This window comes from Lates calcarifer, linkage group LG4 (genome assembly GCF_001640805.2).
Source record: "Lates calcarifer isolate ASB-BC8 linkage group LG4, TLL_Latcal_v3, whole genome shotgun sequence".
Classification (NCBI taxonomy): domain Eukaryota; kingdom Metazoa; phylum Chordata; class Actinopteri; family Centropomidae; genus Lates; species Lates calcarifer.
Window position 1 is genome coordinate 17,564,227 of NC_066836.1, and position 20,256 is coordinate 17,584,482.

The following is a 20,256-nucleotide window of genomic DNA, read 5'->3' on the forward strand; positions in this document are numbered from 1 at the left end:
TTGATGCTGAACTTGTACTCTTCTAGACTGTTAGTAAACAGTAAACAGCTGTTAATGCTAACATTGGCTATGTAGCAATAGTAAAAACTTACAAAAGGCTTCTTCTCACTCATCTTCTTATTATGTGTAGTGGGATCCAACATGAATAAAACCTTTTCTGTCTGGGTAATTATACACAAGAGATTTTCCATATTTTGTTGTTTGTCTGTGACCCTCTCATTAATTACTCATTACTCATTAAAGGGTGGGACCCAGTTTGGAAATGTCACAAATTTACACTCAGGATTTAATGACAGTTGTGGGGTTGTTTGCTTCTTGTCAGGCCACCATCAATCAGCTCTGATGAAACCACACCCAGACACTCCAGATGATGCAGATTAGCTGAGTTTTGTTAAACTCTTGATATGTAATACCTCATGATGTTGCTTTCAAATCTTTGACTTGAAACCATGTTTTCAGATAATTTAAACTTTTTTGATAGAAAATATTGCCTACATTTGAAGCAAAGGGATCTAATTAAAGACAAAAGTTAAGGTGCATTAGGAGAAATATAGGATCCAGTGTATTTACAGCTTGGCCCATACATTGGACTGGATATCCAACATTCACCCAGACACTGCCTCTGGGCTCTGCAGACATGCTTCTCCCATCACCATGTTGTACCAAGTATAGCTCCAACTGCTGATTATTTTCATTATTAATTAATCTATTAATTACTTTTAAGCTACTAATTTACTCTCAATCCAAATGTGATATCTGCAGGTAGCTTCTTTTGCCGACCAAGAGTCAGAAACTCTGGAGAAGCTGGAACCAAAAATGTTTAGCAGTTTTACTTGATAATTGATTCAATAATGAAGTGAGAATTAAAATGATTGCAGAATACATTTCTGTTGATGGACTAATCACTAACTCACACATTGGTTGAGGAGGAGATTTTCAGTGTAATTTGTTGTTGGACTGCTGAGGTGTGGTGCTGAGGGATCTCTGCCCACATTTCCAGTTACAGGCCTCAAGCATTGTAACCATGAGGTTCTTTGAATGTACCAAAAATTGTGTTGATATATAATATTTAAAGTATCTAAAATCAAACATAAAACTGCTTGTAAAGTGCCGAAAACCAGTAAAAGTCAGAGAGCCATTTCACCATCTGTGAATGTAAAGATTTTTCTCAGCTGTCCATCCAGCAGCTGCACCTCTGAGGAGCCACTAGTCACAGTGTGATGCCAGACAAACTCCAGCAGCTTGTCCAACTGTGTCTCCGTCCCTAATGGACCAGATAGACTCATGGAGAGGATGCAACAGACTCCACTTGCATTTTTAATAGACTGACTCATTAAATAGTCTATGCACACATGCTTACAAATGTATGTTAAAGTTGGAAATTAGAAACATCAAGAGCGCTCTTAAATGTCAGATTTGTTTAAAAGTGGCTGCTATAAAAATGCCAGCACCTGAGTGCCTTGATGCCACTCTTTCATTAAATGCTGTCAGTAACTAAATTTTTTTAGCAAAGATTTTTTTTCTTCTCCTTTTTACAAGAGAATGAATCCTGTGAGTTTCCAAGGTAGCGATTTTAATCCAAACATTGATATTTACTTTAAAAAGGGGGGTTAATATGACAAGGATATAATTAAGATGTCAATGAGAAATAGCACACAATTGCATTCTCTCATAATGAAATTCAGTGGCATTGCAAACCACTATTAGCTGGTGGTTGGCTTAAAGGTGTTTAAAGAGGAGAGGTGGAGCCTTTATAACTAAAGGGACTGTAATTGCATCCCATATGCACACATACAATAGTGGAGTTTTTCATAGCAGCTCCCTTTGTTCACTTTGACACAGTTCACATTTTAAAAACTCCACATTTAGTTAATTAAATCTGCAAGCCAGTTGCGAGGAAGCTTCCAGTTTCCATCCAAATATAACAGAGAGCAGATACAAACATGCACAGTCTCAGTCCAGACTGGATTTGTCTCTCCAGAGACTTGGTTCCTTCATACAGCCTCCACTGACACAGGTGGAGCCCAAGAAGAGCTGTGTACAATTAAAATAAATCCTCCTGACAGAAATCCTCCTGGTATTCATTCATATCTGATGCTGCAAACAAAACGGTCCTGGCATGGCGGAAATGTCACGCCGTGAGCCACGGGGTGGGGTGGGGGGACTCCTCCTGGACCCTGCCATCTCACATGGAATGGTTTGCCTTAATGCTTCTCATGATAATATATTTCAACGAGGGCAGAAGCCTGAGCATCCAGAGCAGTCATACTACACTGTTATAGGGGACACACTGCTGTTGTCCACCACAGATCTGCAAACAATCCCAGGATCACAGGTCTGTTTTTCTGTCTTATTCCACCCTGTCTACAATTCCACAACATACAGAGGATTTTCTAGCAAAGGCAGGGGAAAGTACATGACAGAATTTAATATGAGCAGGAAAAGCTCCAGGCTGCATATGTGTTTCGTGGACAGGGCCAACACTGCCTGTGATGTATGAGTAAACCCTGTGGCCTGACCTGACCAGAGGCAGCAGGTGGAGGTAATAAATAAGAAGCTTTTATTTTCTCTGTGTCCTCATCTGTCTTAAATTCCTCATGGTATATATAATGGATATGTGTTTGCCTGAACACTAAATGTTTGAGTCCACCTTAAGTCTCCTGTTTTGTCCATTTCACTTCCATTCTTTTGGTACTAGGGTATCCCAGTGATTTAGGGGTTAAAAGTTGAGTTCAACTGGTTTGAGTCTTTCCTGTTAACTCTACCCTCATTTCCTCACATCCCCTCTCTGCTGTCTCATTTAAATCTGATAAAGGCACAAAAATAGCCTCCGAAAATTATATTGTGTATTTTTATGTCACAGCATCACTTGATTTAGGCTGCATATCTTAGATCGCCGGAAATGTTGCACGGTGAAAAATGTAGTTTGGCTGTAAAAACAGACAGTGCCTGGCTCGCTGCAGTAACAAGACTGAATGTTATATACTTATATACAGTTGTACATTTTAAGGGCAGACATCACAAAGTGCTGCACAATAACTGATCCAATCTCTCGGGGGGATTTTGAGTATTCAGATTAATTGTAGTTTTATTTAAAAGGCTGCTTTATCAAGAGCTCAAAAAGCACAAGAAAAATCCTAATAAACAAACATAATTTTGAACACCTGAAAGTTTTGTTTTTTCTTGTTTTCTTCCTTATGGAACCACTGTTCTGGTGGTATGTATTTAGTCAGCACTTGACTTATGTGACTCTGAGATTTTGGCCACCACCCAGTGCAATGGACGCTAATGGAATTTTGTTTGTAAAGTGTGCAGCTTTGAGAAATTGATCCTTCTCCAAAAAACTAGTTCCAAAGAAAATTGTTTACTTTGAGGTCTGTGGATTAATTAATCAATTACTGACATGCTTAGAGACAAATAAAACCAAATCCAGTGAGTTAAGTCAGAAAATATGCTATTGTGGCTATATATATCCTGGTCTGTAGAGATCACAGTGTCATGTTTGGGTTTGTGGTCATAATTTAATAGAAATCTTTTGGGAAAAACTGTAATAATCACACACTCCAATGAAAAAAAAAAAATCCTCTCACCCTGAGCCCAAATTTAAAAGCAGACAGTGTTGACCTGGCAGGCATGTTGAGGGAGTCTCGTCGCAATCAAAGCTTTTCGTCTTAGTCACTCTGACACAGAAGCCCAATTAACGCTTGGCTAAATGGAGGCACCAATGAGAGCATGTCAGTTTCCTGCCAGAGAAGTATTGGAGCCCCTGCATTGGGATTAAAAGCTGTGATTGAATTAGACACTGCCGCAGAGGGAGGCAGAGATATATGAGAGAGGTGGGGGCACAAGACACAGTCATACGGGCGTGTGCAGTCAGCTAAAACTGCACATTTTCTGCCCTCTGACTGAAGCTCTGTTGATGATTTATTGCACACAGAGTTCTCTGTTCCTGTCCTGTAAATGCACTGCGTAGGATGTTCCCCACTGGGCTGATCTATTAGCAAAGCACTCCTCAAAATATCAAATATTTCCTCAGCTCTCTCTCGTATACATTCAGAAATGCTCTTAAAAAGTGTTTGTCTTATTAATTAGGCTTTTGGTTTACAATAGGGGAAATATTCATCTGAGCCTTAAGGATTCAAATATTTTACTCCCTAATGTTCAAACATCATAGCACATTTGATGACTCACATGCTGTATGTTTAACACAAGAAGACAAGGTACTGAGTAGCATGAGTCACTTGAAATCAAAGCATCTGCTCATACGCTGAGATATTTTTACACAGATTTTCATTCTCTGGCAACAAGGGACTGCAGATATGATGAAATAAGACGTAATGAGACTGTACTGCTCACACGTTGCAGCTTATTAGGCTGGATCTAATTGTGCTTTTAAAAAATGAGTGTAATAATAAAAATACACAGTAAGACATGTGTAACAATGTCCTAAGGGAGTATAGAGTTGCTGGTTTGATTCCTGGTCACTACAATATTTGCAGTAAATATACCAACTTGCTAAATGCTGTTGTGAGGTCCATGGCTGTGGGAGAAGATGCAGGCCTGTCATTCATGTAAACGGAGCCAGTCTGTCGGAGAAGTGAGAGCGCCAACACAGGGAGGTCTGCCAAAAAGTTGACACAGGCTCAACTTCAGCTGTTACTTGGGGTTCATCACTGTGGTTGCATTTGACTGTATAGCATACAGTTCATGCATGAAACAGATTTTCGTAGTTACTGATTGGAAATAACTGTGAAAAAAGTAATTAAGGAATCACCACACGTTGTTATAATTCATCCTAAGGGGAACATGAATGTAAATCTCATGGCAATCCATTTAATTCAAAGACATTTTACTCAAATCACAAGTGACAAACTCAGAGTGGCACTAAAGGAAAATTCCAGGGATCACCGTGATGATTCATCCTCTGGAAACCATGTACATCATGTGTCAACATGTGGCACAAGTCTATCAAGGAGATATTGAAATATTTCTCATGATAAGTGAAAACTTTGACCTGTTGGTGGTGCTAGAGGAAAATTCAAGGTGCTACCAAAATCATTGAGATTCATCCTCTGGGGCCCATGAATGTATCAAAGTTACATCACATTGTACAAAAAGGCACAAACATTTTTTTTTTTAATGTTTGCTGTTACTGTCACCAATGCTGTCTATTCTCAGAGCAACTGAATGAAAAATAGGGCTTTATTTTCTACAATATCTGAACATACAGTATTGTAACATTTGTATATTTTTTCAGTTTATTTTATGATTGAATTGTGTGTTTTTGCTTTGTCTTTCCTTTGGAATGAATGGAAATGGGAACACAAATGTATTTTTCATATACACCCCCCCCCCCACACACACACACACACACACTCAGACCACAGGTCAAAACAATCTCCACCTTAATTTTCGCCCTGACACAATATGTGGTCTTTCAATGGGAAAAGTAATAGAAGGGAGGATGACAAGGTATAGAGACTCAGTAGGTTCATGTATAAAGATAATGAAAGTGTGTGAGACACAAAGTGTGTGCATGTGTGTGTGTGTGAGTGTGAGTGTGAAAAAGAATGAGAGAAAAGAAGTTGAACTGGAAGACAGATGGGTGCAGAGGGTAACTAATGGTGGAGGCTGCAAACAAGACACTCTGGTGATAGGGAAAGAGAGAGAGGCAGAGAGAGAGAGAGAGAGAGAGAGAGGTGGAGTTAACACCAGTGCTCAAATACGGGAAGTCGAGGCAGTTGTGACGCACTGAGGCACCAAATCGGTCAAGATAAAGTATCAGAAAAACTAATTCCAGGATGCAGAGGTATATGGTGATTACACATCTTCATACATTTCTTCAAATCTTCTTCATCTTGTAAATAAGAGGAGGATAAATCACTAAAGGAGCCCACAAGCTGCAGGTGCGTTTCTTTTTTCTTTTTTTTCCTCACATGAAGTCATCTTAATAACTGTGTTGCATAATGAATGGATAAACAAATCCATAGTGGAAATCCAAACAAAATCTTCTCTGAAGTCTGTATTCTACTGAACATAAATTCCTAATGAGACATTGTGATAGCATAGTTTGTCTACATATGTACATATTTTCTGTGATGGTAAGAGAGTACACCAAACATATTTACATATTTGAGAAAATTGTGGGGTTTTTGGTTTTTTTTTTTTACAGTGCAATTACTGTACATGGCTATGGCCTCAAGAACATGGCAAGTTGTGTCAAACATTACGATTACTGCTGCTATGGTGGAATTAAACATTGCCTTTAGTTTTCCATTTATAAGCATAGTTTCCCTGCTAGTTGCTGTACACAAGACTTATATTGCAGCTGCTTGGCAACAGCAGTTTGCTATATGTGAACTGGTCAGTTAAAATTAGGATGCCACTTATGCACATCAAGTGTTTTTGTTTTGTTGGTTTTCTTCTTCTTGTTTTTGCTTCTTTCTTTTTAATAGCTACTGTTTTAGCAGCAATATTCCCTCCCTAATAATTAATAAACATTGTAGTGAGAAGTTCAAAATCAAAGCAGCAGTGGCCAAGATATTCTTACTTTTATCCACTGGTAAATCAAGCTCCAAAAACAGCTGGACCATGTTGGAAGTTCTCTGCACGGTAAATGTCTACATCATTCAAACTCAGCACCTCAAAGTCTCAAGCCCGAGCCAAAATAACCTTGATGACATCACTATGACATCATCAGGGTTATTTTTGTCAAACTTCAGAAAACACGGTTTAAGTACTACTCTTATTGATGAGTTGTGTAAAATCAGTGGAGTGCCCCTTTGAAATACACCTTTCTCCTCTTTATTACTCCCACTAGTTTTAGAAACACCAGTCACCAATATGCCAGGTCTGAACTGTTCCTGCGAAGCTCTTCCCACAGCTGATGAGGCTTTTGTGATGTGTGGGATGAATATCTCCTTGGTGTTGACCAAAGCTACTGAGCAAGAGCTGGATGAGATGTGTTTGACTGAGGACAAGTACCTGGAAAAACACCTGGGGCCTCTGAGGTCCCCCATGTTCTTTCCCGTCTGTGTCACCTACCTGGCCATCTTCATGGTTGGTATCCTCGGCAATTCTTTGACCTGTGCGGTCATTTTACGCTACAGGGTGATGCAGACACCCACCAACTACTACCTGCTGAGTCTGGCTGTGTCTGACCTGCTGGTTCTGGTGTTGGGCATGCCATTAGAGCTTTACGACATGTGGCAGAACTACCCCTTCCTGCTCGGGGAGGGGGGGTGCTACTTCAAAACTTTTCTGTTTGAAACCGTCTGCTTCGCCTCAATCCTCAATGTCACGGCGCTCAGCGTGGAACGCTATGTGGCGGTGGTCCATCCCCTAAAAGTCAAATACATGACCACACGTGCTCATGTCAAGAAGGTCATCTTCATGCTGTGGGTGCTGTCCATGCTGTGTGCCATGCCAAACACCAGTCTGCATGGGATTAAGGCGCTGCCTTCACAGTTTGGACGAGAGTTTCCTCGTTCTGCTATCTGCCGTACGTATAAAATTTAACACTTAATTTTGTTGTTTTTAAGAGTCTACAGCCATGCTAATAATGATATATGGTTAAATGCTTAAATGTTAGCTTGCAAACATGCTCAAAATGAATGACAATCACAATGGATCCCTATCACAGTCCATCCAAAAGGGGACATATATACAGTATAAACAACAAACGAGAAGCACATGGTGCTGCTACAGGAAAAGTCTGATGATTACTGTAGTTGTTAGTATTCATCCTCTGGGCACCATGACTATCTATCTATATATGCTAAGGGATTAAATATTTGTCAAGAATTTGAACTCGAAAACCAAATATGACAGCCTGGTGCTTAAGTCAGCTCTGGAGAATGTCTACAAATGTCTGTGGAAAGTGTTGTAACAGTCCATTTAATCACTGTTAAGATGTCCCAGTTTGGATCAAACAGACTGGAACTGCCATTTCTAAAATCATGCTGTTTGCATGGCTTAAAGTGCCAAGAGGTTTTGCAGTGACGTATGAAGCAATAATACCCATGGTACACCTGGGATCATGATCTTACTGACAATTTTGTGCTGTTACACATTGTTACATCTCCATCCTCAGAGTTGGTCAAGCCGGCCTGGATGTACAACCTGATCATCCTGATCTCCACGCTGGTCTTCTTCCTGCTCCCCATGCTGATAATTAGTGTTCTCTACCTGCTCATTGGCTTGCGGCTCCGCAGGGAGAGGATAACGACCGTGGTGGACACCAGGTGCAGCTTCGAACCGGAAAGTCTCTCCAGGTCCCATAAGCAGAAGCTGAGCAAACGCAACGTGCAAGTCACCAAAATGTTGTGTAGGTGTCATTTCAGTTATATTTTTACCAAGTTACAAAGCAGCAGAGGAGAGAATTTAAATTGACTATGTGAATGTGTATGTGTTAACACCATATGTATTTGTTGTTTTCAGTCTATTTCAGCTTACATGCCCATCTGTCTCAGCTTTGTCTTGTCATCTGTCACATGCTGGTAATTGGACTGACGTCATGATTGTGTGTGTCTGTCTGGTCGACTGTGACTTGTGTAATTTGTCTGGTCCAGGTGTGTTGGTGATTGTGTTCGGCCTCTGCTGGGCTCCTTTCCACATGGAACGCTTGGTGTGGAGCTACATCGACAAATCGTCCACGCAGCACCTCAAGATCTTCGAGCACGTTCACATCATCTCTGGAGTTTGCTTCTACCTGAGCTCCGTCATCAACCCCATCATCTATAACCTGATGTCCACCAGGTTCAGAGAAATGTTCAGTCACATGACATGTCATTCTAAAAGCTTGCCCATGCGCTCGAGCTTACAGATGACACAACGCAGCACCTTGAGCGAGAAAACGCCCAACAGTATGAAACTGAATTAGGGTCCTCTGAGCCAAAGGAGGTCCACGAACATTACACACAGACGGGTCAAAAACTGAATAACTGAATGGAGGAATGCAACAAATACAGGGAACGAGGGGTTACGGAACGGTTTGATGACCCTGACGGTGGTGTGAGTCGTATCCTGTGGCCTACACAGATGCAAGATCTGATACAACCTGAACACCTATGGGAGACTGTGAACTAACCACCATCATCAGCAAACCAAATTAGGGAATATCTTATGGAAGAATGTTGTTCACCCCTCTAAGAGTGCTCAGAGACTAGTGGTAAATCTATGGTAAGGAGTCTTGAATCTGTTCCACTCATGGTGGCCAAGCACACTCAAATGGGAAGGTTTTGACCTACAAGACAACATCCTGAACGAAGTGAGAAGATGACCAAGTCAATGCATAGATGAACAATAAAATTATCATATAAATGACAAAACTGCATTTTTATGCATGGGAAATATAACCCCACCAACTGTCTGAAAAGTAAATAATTTCTGTTTGTGTGCTGTATTCATTGTACATAGTGTATAATGTGAACCATAACATTTTCAGGCTTGCTTATTTACAGCTGTACGGCTCTGAGTGCCAACATCAACATGCTGTCAGAGCAAAGAGTGAATGCACAACAGCTCCTGTTCAAAAGCAACGAACACTTGTCTGGGGCGTGAATCACAGGTGGAAATGAAAATTGATTAAGAGAAACAGGAATAAAAATAAGATAGTTTGAATGTGTTATTAAACCAGCGACAAGGCTTATAATTCAAGTGCCTCACAAGTATTCAAATTCTATTCAGAAAATACTTGAGGCATAATGATTTTATATGCCAGCTGCCATTTTCCCACATATACATCTTTGATAACTGCGTGTATGTTTACTTCTATGCTATATATTAGTAATTCTACATATTGTACAGAGTAATTACCAGCATATACATGATAATGGTTATTGCTAGTTGTAAAGCGTCACATTCATGTTATTTAATGTGTGGTTTAATGTATAGAATATCTACTCTTTTATTAGTGCAAAAGTGATGCATTGATGCGTTATTCTTTACTGTTTAATGAAAACATGTATGTTTTTCCCAGTGTATACCCTTGAAATACTATGTTTGATTCCATGACCTGCTTTGGAATATCAATGCTAATGGCAAGATGTGCTAGCTGAGATTTTGTTCTTATTACTTGTTTTAAAGAAATGAATATAATGAGTCTTTGCACTTGTTTTCATATTCAGACTCCTATAGAGCGATCAGCTCCAGGACAGAAATATTGTCTGCGTAAACATTGTGGTTAAAGTGCTGCTCGAACAATATGAGTTATTAACGAGGTGTGCCAAGAGCCACGAAAACCTTTCCACTGGGCTGTCTCATCTCAACTTTGGGTGACATGTAGTGCAGGGAAAAACTTAATTTGTGCACATGGAGATGATGACTATGAGGGGGTAGAGGCTAAAGGGAAAAGCAAGGGAAAGAAATTAGTTAAATGATGGATAATGACAAATCACTCTGTAATAGCACAGTGTTATCAGTGTGCCACACCAGCACTAATTATTGTCAATATACCAACAACTTCCATCACCATAACAGAATACTGTGTTTACCCACTGGCTCTGCAAATAGACTAATTTAAAAGGCTGGATCACAATATCACCCTGGTAATGGTACTTCAAGAGCCTGGTTATCGTTACCACCCGTGGCTCTTTGACAATATAACAATATGAGGCATCATTTAACTTTAAGGAATTATGTGAGCAGAACGTTGTAACTATGAAATTAAAATACAAATCAAGTCAAATGAGAAATATGACGTGTTTCATGTTGACTCTCACTCAGAGAAATGAGAACAGATCTGTAAAATTCTACATATTGAAAACCATAAAATTCCAAATTTAGGGGCAATAAAAAGTCAATGCGATGCTCAGTAGGAGATGTAGGAGGGAAAAGTTGCAACATTTTTGGCCTCACATCACTTGTTTTCATCAGTTCAAACTTGACCTGCGTGTTCATTAGTGTAGGTAGTTTACATTCTGACATGTTTTGACTCACAACATAATGAAAAGAAGAGAATTCAGATTTTTATCTCAGAAACCTAATTGACACAGTTAGTGCAATGGTAAACTTACACACTCACTTCTTTTAAAGTAGCAGATGAAGAGGTTTTGAAGCCACATCACTCTGCCATATTCTTATTACGCTGAAATGATTATTTGCTAAGACAGGAAGTAATGTAAAAGCATGGAAGCATATCAAAGACAAAACGATATGGAGGAGATGTGGTTTACTGCGGAGAGGATAATATGAGGTGAGTCGAGTTGAAGCCTTTTATGAAGATAGGGAGAACGAAGGTAATTTCAGCAAGAGCAGCAGTTGAGAGAAAGCAAGAGAGGACATGAGACTACATCCTCAACCTGATGTGTTAAGCAGGGAGCAGAGCAGGGGTGCTGGGCTGAAGCTCTGTCAGCAGCTCTGTACCACAGGCAGCAATAGGGAGTCTGTCTGTGGAAGGAGTGTCGTACATTCAAAACCAAATATCCAGCAGTGAAATGAAGCATATAAAATATAAGTAGGGCACAATTTTGGTTGCTCGAAACAATAGTTTTAGCCAGGGCAGAGGCTCAACTCTAGGGATACAGTGCTGTCCAGGCAGAAATGCCTTGACAGCTTTTAGATATTCATGGTTCCCAGATGATGTCTTCTAATGACTTTGGCGATCTGACTTCTGATGCTCTTTGGGCACTGCTGCACCTCAGCATCACAGACCTGCTGTTTACTTTTACTTTGATTAAATTAACAGAGGATTAAATGGTTGTGTGTGCTGTCAAAGAAACGAACCCACAGAAAATTATCAACTGTCTCAGCAGCTCTACAGAGGGTTTCAACATGTTTCAGATCATTATTTTGGTTTTACAGCCCACAACTTTGCCGTTTTGGTTCACATTCACTGCTCTCATTAACCTCATTAAGCACGCTGCAGCAGGCACGCTCTGATAAACCATCACCCCGGCACCAAACAGCATACATTACAGTTCATTAAAATCTAGCACCTAACTGGTGAACACAGTGGAGCATTTAGCAGCTAACATATAGAGCCAGATATTTTTCTCAAGAGTTGGTGGAGACTAAAGCAGAGTTGAAAGGTGAGTGAACATTGGGGGTAATTACATTCGACAGCCAGCCAGAGAAATGAGATGGTAACAGTGCTCTGGACCTGCTAGACATGTAAACAAGCAGCTGTGTGCCAAATTAACTTGGTGGTAATGGTGTTAATATGCAAAAAGTAGTTAACAATATTTCAAAGATTTGGCCTTGATTTAATGGGTAAAACATTAAAGACAATTCTTGCCCCTTTCATTGCAAATTTCTGTCACCACTGACAGATAATTGTTTTATGATCAAACACAGGCAGAGGACTGGTTGATTTTAAAACTTTAGCTCAGACATTCATCATCAGTGGTTAGGCTCAATTTTTTGACCATCTCATTGAAAAGCAAGACACTTTGAAACTCCACTTGTTTAGATTTGAATTAGGTTTTTTTTACCTTCACATCCTGAAAACATGAGCTGTTTATTAAAACTGCCATCATACAGATTAATTCTCTGATATTATCTGTACCAATAAAAAGGGTTAATATACCTCTGATGCTTTATGTAGTGTAAGTCACATTGATATACAGTACCCTGTCCACACTGGCTGTGTAGCAAAAGCAGCACACCAGCAGTGGTGCATCTTTAGTCCTAACTCACTACATAAAAACCTCTCAATTTACTTTAATCTAGCTACAAGGGTGCCTTAAATGCCTAACTAAGCAAACTAAGAAAATGGATGTTTATTGCCCAGTGAATCAGTGTTTAGCACTGTTCAAACCTACCATTTGTTCTTCATGTGTGGGTGTCAGACCACAGTCCAAAGGCATGCAGGTGAAGTTAATTAGAAAACTCAAAAAGAGTGTACCATGCACTGCCCTCTCACCAAGTGCATGCTATTATCTCCTCCATCTGCGACCTTGAACAGAATAAGCAAGAGAAAAGAATGAATGGATGAAAAATAACTGTGGCCCCTGAATACTAATGTGTCCTCCTCCCCCTCTGGAATATTGCTTGTACCAATCATTATTGGAGTGTCAAGGTTGTGACACAACATTCAGATGGGAACCTAGTGGAATAAGCTCACATGCAGAAAAATATACTTACACCAGAGCGGATGTCAGTGCAAGCAAAAAGTAATTTGAAGACTGTAAATATTGGTAGATAAAAGGCAAAAGGGATATCAACAGCACATTTATTAAACTCTGGCACTGCTTTGCTGTTTTCATTTTCTCCTTGTTATACCAGTCTTAGTGGGTGAGATTAGCTCTCCACTCAATTTATATGCAAGCTATTTCACAAAAGACAGGTAAATCCCAGGACACCGGAGTTCTGCTGTGATTGCATTCTCCTTATGTCTCTTGTGCTGGAATGACTCATATACCTGCAAAGTCAAGAGGAAGAAATTTCCCAGGAGAGCAGGAGAAGGTAAAAGTTCACATAGTCCAACACCTAATCTTTTGGCATTTTTCAACATCTAGCAGCGTGGCTCTGCGTCAGTCTGTTGGTTGTTCCACCACTTTGGTCAAGACTGATGTGTTTCAACAGGTACTGGATGAACTGCCATGAAGATTTGTTCAGACATTCATGGTCCCCAGACTATGAATCTTGACCTTTGCTGTGAGTTGACCTTTCCTCTAGCGCCACCATTGAGAGCATGTTAGTATACTGATGTTAGCATTTAGCTCGAGGCACTTCTGTGCTTAAGTATGACCTCACAGAGCTGCTAGCATGGCTGTAAACTCTTAGTCTTGTAAAAAAGAAAAATAAATAATTTCCCAAAAGCACAAGAGCACTGCCATATTAAGCTAAGTGGTTAGCCTTGTTTGACATTCAAATGAAGTAACAGAACTACTGAAGTGATAAAATGAGGATGACACAAACTTCAGACAGAATTTATAGTCAGCTTTTATTGAGAAGCAGCTCCATTCTGCACAAGCCATGCAAAATTACACAATTGAGCTTATTTTAGGTGAGTAGCCTTAATTTATTTTTTAGAACTGTGAAAATCCTGGAGAGTAGCTCAAAAGCACAGTGTAAAGAGAGCTGTGACCTGTGGCTGCATTCTTACAAAGCTGTGACTTCAAGTACTTGTCTGTCTGCCATGGCAACAAAAAGCTTCAAAATTACCTGCAACACCCCCTTTGAGTCAGTGTTCATCAGAGTCACATTTATTGGTCTAGTATATTAAAATACACACAAAGGTGACTCTCAAGCACTGTAGATATATACAGTCTACATAGTATGCACTCATATTACCATATATTACCATATACCAGCAATATACAGATAATATACAAGATAAGAGATATATACAGTATATACCCATGCAGAGTCATTCTCTGAAAACCTTTTTGGTCACCTTTTCAGTGTGGCTTTTTTCAGCCTCTCTGAGTTCCTTTGTCAGTGAGTTCCTGGGCCACTTGTGCAGGGCTCTATCCACACTTATGCAGGCATCCTCCTTGACCTGACAGACCATCATCTCTTGTTGTATGTGCAGAAGGTCCTCTATCACAAAAGCTGATGGAAGATGTTGCAGTGTCAGTGAGTTCATCCAGGTTGCCAGTTGTGACTTCAAAAACACTCCAGTTGGTGCAGTTCCTTCCGGTGTTCATATGATGTTCTGTGTTGAAGAGAAATATTGGTTTTCCAGAGGGCCCATTGTTTCAGCACCGGATTTTAACACTCTTTACCATAAACCATGGCACCACTGTTTACAGTTGCACTGGAAGAACATCTAAACATGGACATCTTTGTCTGTTTGTATATCCACACTGCTCTGCAGCAGAAATCTATCATTGGTCTGGTTAAAGGAGCACGCTGGGTTGCACCACAGATTACTATCAAATCAATTTACATTACATTTTCTCTTTTTAGTAACTGTAACTGTTAATCTATGAGAGCATGTAATGTGAAAGAAACTGTGAGGACATGCATCCAGTATATGGTCCCTATAACCATTTACTGAATGTTTCAGCTAATTAGCATATATAGTGTATCTCTCACCCGTGAAATGAACTAACACAATAAAAGAACCCACAGCATAGAGGAGGTTTCATATTGTATTTTCTGAATCTATGTTAAGTGTGTCCTTACCTGAAGGGATTGTTTTTATCTACCACCGAGTTAATTAGGTTGGGTAGAAGTGGTTTTTGTTTCTGTGCTCAATTACATCAGTGAGCAACAAAACCACACAGATGTAATATGCATTTTGAGCTAGTATGCAGTACTGTACATATTTGTCTTTTTTTGATCCTTTATTCAGAGTAAGAATCATACTTTTCTCTGATATGAATTATTCTTGGGGTAATCCATTTGTTGAAGGTTCATGATGAAATGTGTTTCTATAAAAACAACAGCATCTGTGGGCTCATATGTTTTAACTATCACTGTAGCTTGTAGACAACATTTCAAAGCCTGCAGGTAAAGGTAAACGTAAGCATTCTTATGTTTAATTCAGGATTAAATTTCAGTGCAATCAGCTTTAAGGGACTACAGATGGGTGTATGCTATTGTGTAAAAAAAAAATAAAAAAAATAAAAAATCAAATCAAGTCTGTTAAAAGCAACTTGAACTGTATTTCAGGTCTCACAAACAAGTGAGCCTGGGAGAACTGTAAACGAATAAAGACACTGTAGCATTAGGAAACTGGAAAAGTTTATAACTCTAACTTTGTTTACAGTTTGATATGAAAAGAGGTTTTTTTTCTTACAAAAAAGAGTAAAATTCAATAAGTTTCTCTAAAAGACACACTAGCCTCTCTTACACTGAGATTGCGCAGTACTGGCACTAAGAATTCCCTCGAGAAGGCTGTCTTAGGTTGTTTACACAGAACCATATGAAGGCAACTTTATGCTGCCCCAGTGTGTAATTTTATACAATATACCACAATGTACAATACAGCAGCCAGTGTGTGAGAGGGGCTACTGTAACCCCAAACAGGGCATGTTCTGTAAAATAAAATTTACATTAAAAACCAGAAGTTAAAAAAACAAAAAGTAGTTCAGTATCAAAGTAGCACAAAAACAAAGTGAACAGCTCTTTCTGCTAACCAGGCACCATAGATCATCTTATTTAGAGTTATGATACATCACACAAAACAGTAAACTACCACAAATCAAGTTACAGTCATGTCTCAGATAAAACAACAAACTGAACAACAACATACTGAATATTTTGGCCATAAAAAAGCAGCAAAGAGCAGAGAAAAGAAAAAGATGTAACCCTAACCCGCTGTACAAACACTCCCTGAGGTAAAGGTGTAGGAGATGTAAGAGGCATTTTATTCCCATCCTTCAAAACATTTTATGGTTCAGAGGTTTTTGGGACAGTACTTCCGCTCGAACTGGGCTACGTCAAACTTCCGAGTGCAGCCTTTGTAGTTCATGAAGCGGATCTTTCCGAAAACAGGTCTCTCAGCCCAGCCCTGATCATGGATGCCACAAATAGACCACATACAACCTAGGAGGAAAAAAATACAGCAGAGTGGCATTAAAATGTGAGAAAAACAATGCAGTAAATCAGTGTCACTCGTGCTCAAGTGAGGCGAATTTAATCTGTGTGCTTACCAACAAAGCCGTTAGGGTCCTGTCCATCCAGTTCGTAGCGATCATTAAGGTATAGGGCAATGGAGAGAGCCTCCTCTGGTGAGGAAGTCCACTCCAAAATCTTTTTGGCCCAGTACATCCTCAGGAAACCATGCATCTTTCCCTCAGTGACCATCTGGTACTAACAGAGACATGCAACAAAAAGCCATAAGAAACAAAGCACAGCACAGACTACCTGACCTGACTGACACTGAATCTGGTACCTGAGCTGCGTTCCAGAGTTTGTCGTGCGTCTTTGCCTTCTCCAGCTGCTCTCGCTTGTAGAGATACTCCCTTTTATCTTTGGCATGATCTTTCAAGGTCTTCTGAGCCCACTCATATGCTCCTGAGTGCCACACATGTAATACAAAAAAAAAAAAACACAATCAAAGATGCAGCTAAATCATTTCAGATCCACTCTACAAGCAATTCATTTTGACAAACTAATTCAGCCTTAGAGCAGATGACTCATCTGAATGATTTCATCTGAGACTTATTACAACAGTGTGAACAGGATTTTAGTGGGATTTCAACTGACCTTCCACACTGTCGTATTTCTTGTTGTAGAAGCAGAAGTTGTCAGTAAGCTCCCTGCGCACAACCAGCTCCTCAATGAAGGAGGGCACAGACTGACCCGCGTTCTTCCCACTGCGCTGAACTTGCAGCGCCACACGCTGAGCTGACAGGTGGCCTGATGGGAGTGAGAAGAGATGGTTGAAAGTAGCAAGAAAAGATGCATTTAAAGATGGACAGAATGAGCAGGCAAATAGACAAGAGTGTCACCAGATCAGGGTTGGTAATGAGGACCTTTTAAAGCTAACCTATTATGTGATCTGGTGTCACTGCTGTTCACTTTGAAGTCAACTGAGCATGTACAATACCTCAGTATTCTTTTGTATTGTGTTGTTTTTTTTCTCTCACTGTGTTGCTGTCTTTGGAATTGTGAAGACTAGACACATACATGGTTGCTGCAGATTTTTACAAAACCAAATTTTATCTAATATTTTTTTCATGGTAAATCTGACCGAAGCGGATCCAGGGAGAGAGCTGGCTGAGGGCGGCAGCATTTGGGTCGTTGCGTTGGGTGGCAAACAGTTTGAGGCGAACATCAATGAAGGACTCCAACGTGGCCATCCCTCCCTTGGTGCCCGGCTTAGCCCACTCCGGTACTCCTACAATTCTGTCGAGCTGTAGGGAGGCCAGGGTTTTGTCCCAGTCTATTGCCTGTGGGATGAGTAAGGGCGATGAGAGAGAAACTCAGCAGAGGTCACAGCGGGCTGTGACAAGCGTAGATAAACACTGCAGTGTTATAGTGAACTGCAAACATCAAAAGAGTTTTTAACCTCATAATATCAGAAGGCTCAAACAGTGAATGGCATATTAATCACAGCACTGCAGTGAAAGCATATACACCCTGCAGCTTTAATGTGTAGTTCTGGGAAGGAATTTAAACTTTTACTCAGTTAAAAAAGTCGACTGTTTATATTCTCTCATCAATAAATAACGTGTGGAGGAGAGGAGACAGCTTAAGGTTGAAAGGAAGTGTTTTACTGCAGCAGTCTTCCAAACTCCCCATCAATGAGCTCTCTGACAGCTTACTTTCCCATTATATTGACCTTAGTAAACACTATAAATATTTTTGGGAAAAGACAAATGGTGTTTGCATGGTCTTAACTGAGCCAAAAGTCCTTGAATATGACATAAAACCAAGAATACTTGACTTTTTCTTCCACCTTACAAAAGCTTTTTAACTTTGATCCACAACAATCTGAGCATGTCCTTCACTGTTACTGCAGCACTTACTTTGGCTGTTCTTGTAGCTGTGTGAGGATGTTTCTCTACCAGAGGAAAATCAGTGAGGAACTCTGGTAAAAGATTGGTGATTTTTCCTCTGATAGTCCTGGCGGAATACTCAAGTTTAGGTGATGCTACCCAGCAAGGAACAATATTATGGGCATCAACCTATAACAGAAAACGGGGGGGGTGTTCAACTCATTTATCAAATAAATGGAGTGACAGTGACATGGGCATACATAACACCAATGCATGTAGAATGTATTAAATAAGGTCAGTTACATTGTTTTTCAAGTTTATTTGAGCATCCTATCAGCACACTCTACCTGTAAATCACCTCTCTGAGTGCATGTTTTTACCTGTATGAGGGGAATGTCCTTTGAAAGGCTCTTTTTGACGTCCTCCAACCACTTTATTGGCTCTCTGAGGGGGGAGAAGTCTGTCACCACTGCCCCCAGGTTGCGGTCAGACACAAAACCAGGGAGAACTTCCCCTGGTGAACCATGGAGCAAATGGAACTGGATGTCTAAGGCTTTACATTCCTGTTTGATAAAGACAGAACAACACAGTTAAGTCTCATAGAGCTGGTAGTGGATTTAACAATGTGGATCACATACCACAAAAAATTATTCAAGCATATGCTTTGTCTGAATAACCAATTGACTGTTTCTTTAATGACGTGTCAGAATATATTGTAAAACACCTGACACTGTTTTGCAAAGCCAGACTCATATTGACAAACTGACAAATGCATTACTGGGATTTATAGCTGTAATCGGTGCATTAAAAAAAAAAGAATGTCAATACCTTTGCAACTTCTTCCAGACCTTTCAGCAGAAAGTTGTAATGTCTCAAGGTGGACAATTCTGATTTTGGCACAGCCAAGCAGAAACAGATGTGCAGAGGAAGGTTTTCCTTCACAGCAAGCTGCTGAGCGTGGATCAGCGCCCAGTTATCTAAAACACAGAGGAGAAACTCAGGAGATGTGGCCACTAGAGAAATGGGGGAAAGACAAGCCCAAAAGGTCTCCTATGGCTCTACTGTTGGTTGTGTTAGGTGTTTACCTTGTACCCTTTGGTCTCTTAACATCCAATACAGGACACCCTCCGAGCCCTGCTTTACCTTTTCAGTGTCAGATATAAAGCGGAGGCGCTTTTTGTTAAACTTCATCTCCTTCTTCTCTGACCTCTGCTGCTTCACAAGCTCCTGCAGCCACCCAGCAGCTCTCTCCTTCTTCTCCTCCTTGCTGGGAGCCAGCTTCTGCTGCTTGGCACTGGGCTCCTTACCAGCAGCAGCAGATGGTGCCTTACGCTTTTTGTCTGACATGATGGTTTCACTAGTGAATGACTTGGTCAAGAAGAAGAAAATTGGACGGGGCCTCTGATGATTGTGGATAACAGGCCTCAAGAGTCGCCTTGGTGCACAGGAAAAGGATGAGCTGCAAACAACCCACAGTGTAAATGGTGAAAAACTTGAGATAACTCTGCGCCTGTTTGAAAAACAAACACAGAAACGGCAAACTACAAAAACGAGTCTTAAGACTTAATTATGAGGCTAGAATAGAGTAAGAAACACACGCCAGACAGCAAATGATAGAAAAGTCAATAGGGCGACGACGCCAGAGAAGCTCCTCGTTTAAACGACAGACTGTCTTGTAACTTACCCTCTCCAAATGCAGAGCAGCATACAATGAATGGATAAGACCCAAAGTAAAGCTGCTACAGCACAACTGGAAAAGTATAGATGACACAAACTGAAAGACACGATGTCGATGAAGCCCTCGCTTGCGGGTATCGTATTTCCCTTCACACAACCAGTTACATGTGTACGTTAGTGTTTGGGTTTTGTAACGCTGTAGTTTTGTTTAAATGAACTTCATTCTCCACAATGCCATTGGGTG

The 20,256-nt window shown here is 40.3% G+C and overlaps 2 protein-coding genes across 2 annotated transcripts; one reads left to right on the plus strand and one right to left on the minus strand.

Moving 5' to 3' along the window:
* Positions 1 to 5,739: 5,739 nt before the first annotated feature.
* On the plus strand, positions 5,740 to 10,100 carry LOC108883769 (neuromedin-U receptor 1). Its single transcript, XM_018677242.2, has 4 exons — positions 5,740 to 5,906; positions 6,821 to 7,501; positions 8,093 to 8,326; positions 8,571 to 10,100. The coding sequence occupies exons 2-4, from the start codon at positions 6,844 to 6,846 to the stop codon at positions 8,879 to 8,881; spliced, it is 1,203 nt and encodes a 400-aa protein (XP_018532758.1). The 5' UTR covers positions 5,740 to 5,906; positions 6,821 to 6,843; the 3' UTR covers positions 8,882 to 10,100.
* Positions 10,101 to 14,125: 4,025 nt separating this feature from the next.
* cpdp (CPD photolyase) lies at positions 14,126 to 20,198 on the minus strand. Its single transcript, XM_018677245.2, has 10 exons — positions 20,020 to 20,198; positions 19,421 to 19,794; positions 19,164 to 19,312; positions 18,716 to 18,898; positions 18,366 to 18,524; positions 17,588 to 17,786; positions 17,101 to 17,253; positions 16,787 to 16,908; positions 16,545 to 16,704; positions 14,126 to 16,437 (listed from the first exon to the last, which is right to left on the minus strand). Exons 1-10 carry the CDS (start codon positions 20,040 to 20,042, stop codon positions 16,289 to 16,291), a joined length of 1,671 nt encoding a protein of 556 aa, XP_018532761.1. The 5' UTR covers positions 20,043 to 20,198; the 3' UTR covers positions 14,126 to 16,288.
* Between the last annotated feature and the right edge of the window lie 58 nt (positions 20,199 to 20,256).

Bases quoted from the DNA above. Each gene is read 5' to 3' on its own strand.
- LOC108883769 (XM_018677242.2), top strand. From the start codon at position 6,844: ATGCCAGGTCTGAACTGTTCCTGCGAAGCTCTTCCCACAGCTGATGAG. The intron at 7,502-8,092 runs GTACGTATAAAA...CTCCATCCTCAG, and splicing joins TCCTCGTTCTGCTATCTGCC to AGTTGGTCAAGCCGGCCTGG. The intron at 8,327-8,570 runs GTAGGTGTCATT...TGTCTGGTCCAG, and splicing joins GCAAGTCACCAAAATGTTGT to GTGTGTTGGTGATTGTGTTC.
- cpdp (XM_018677245.2), bottom strand. From the start codon at position 20,042: ATGCTGCTCTGCATTTGGAGAGG. The intron at 16,909-17,100 runs GTCAGTTGAAAT...TGTGGCACTCAG, and splicing joins GAAATACGACAGTGTGGAAG to GAGCATATGAGTGGGCTCAG. The intron at 16,438-16,544 runs GTAAGCACACAG...TTTTCCTCCTAG, and splicing joins GGACCCTAACGGCTTTGTTG to GTTGTATGTGGTCTATTTGT.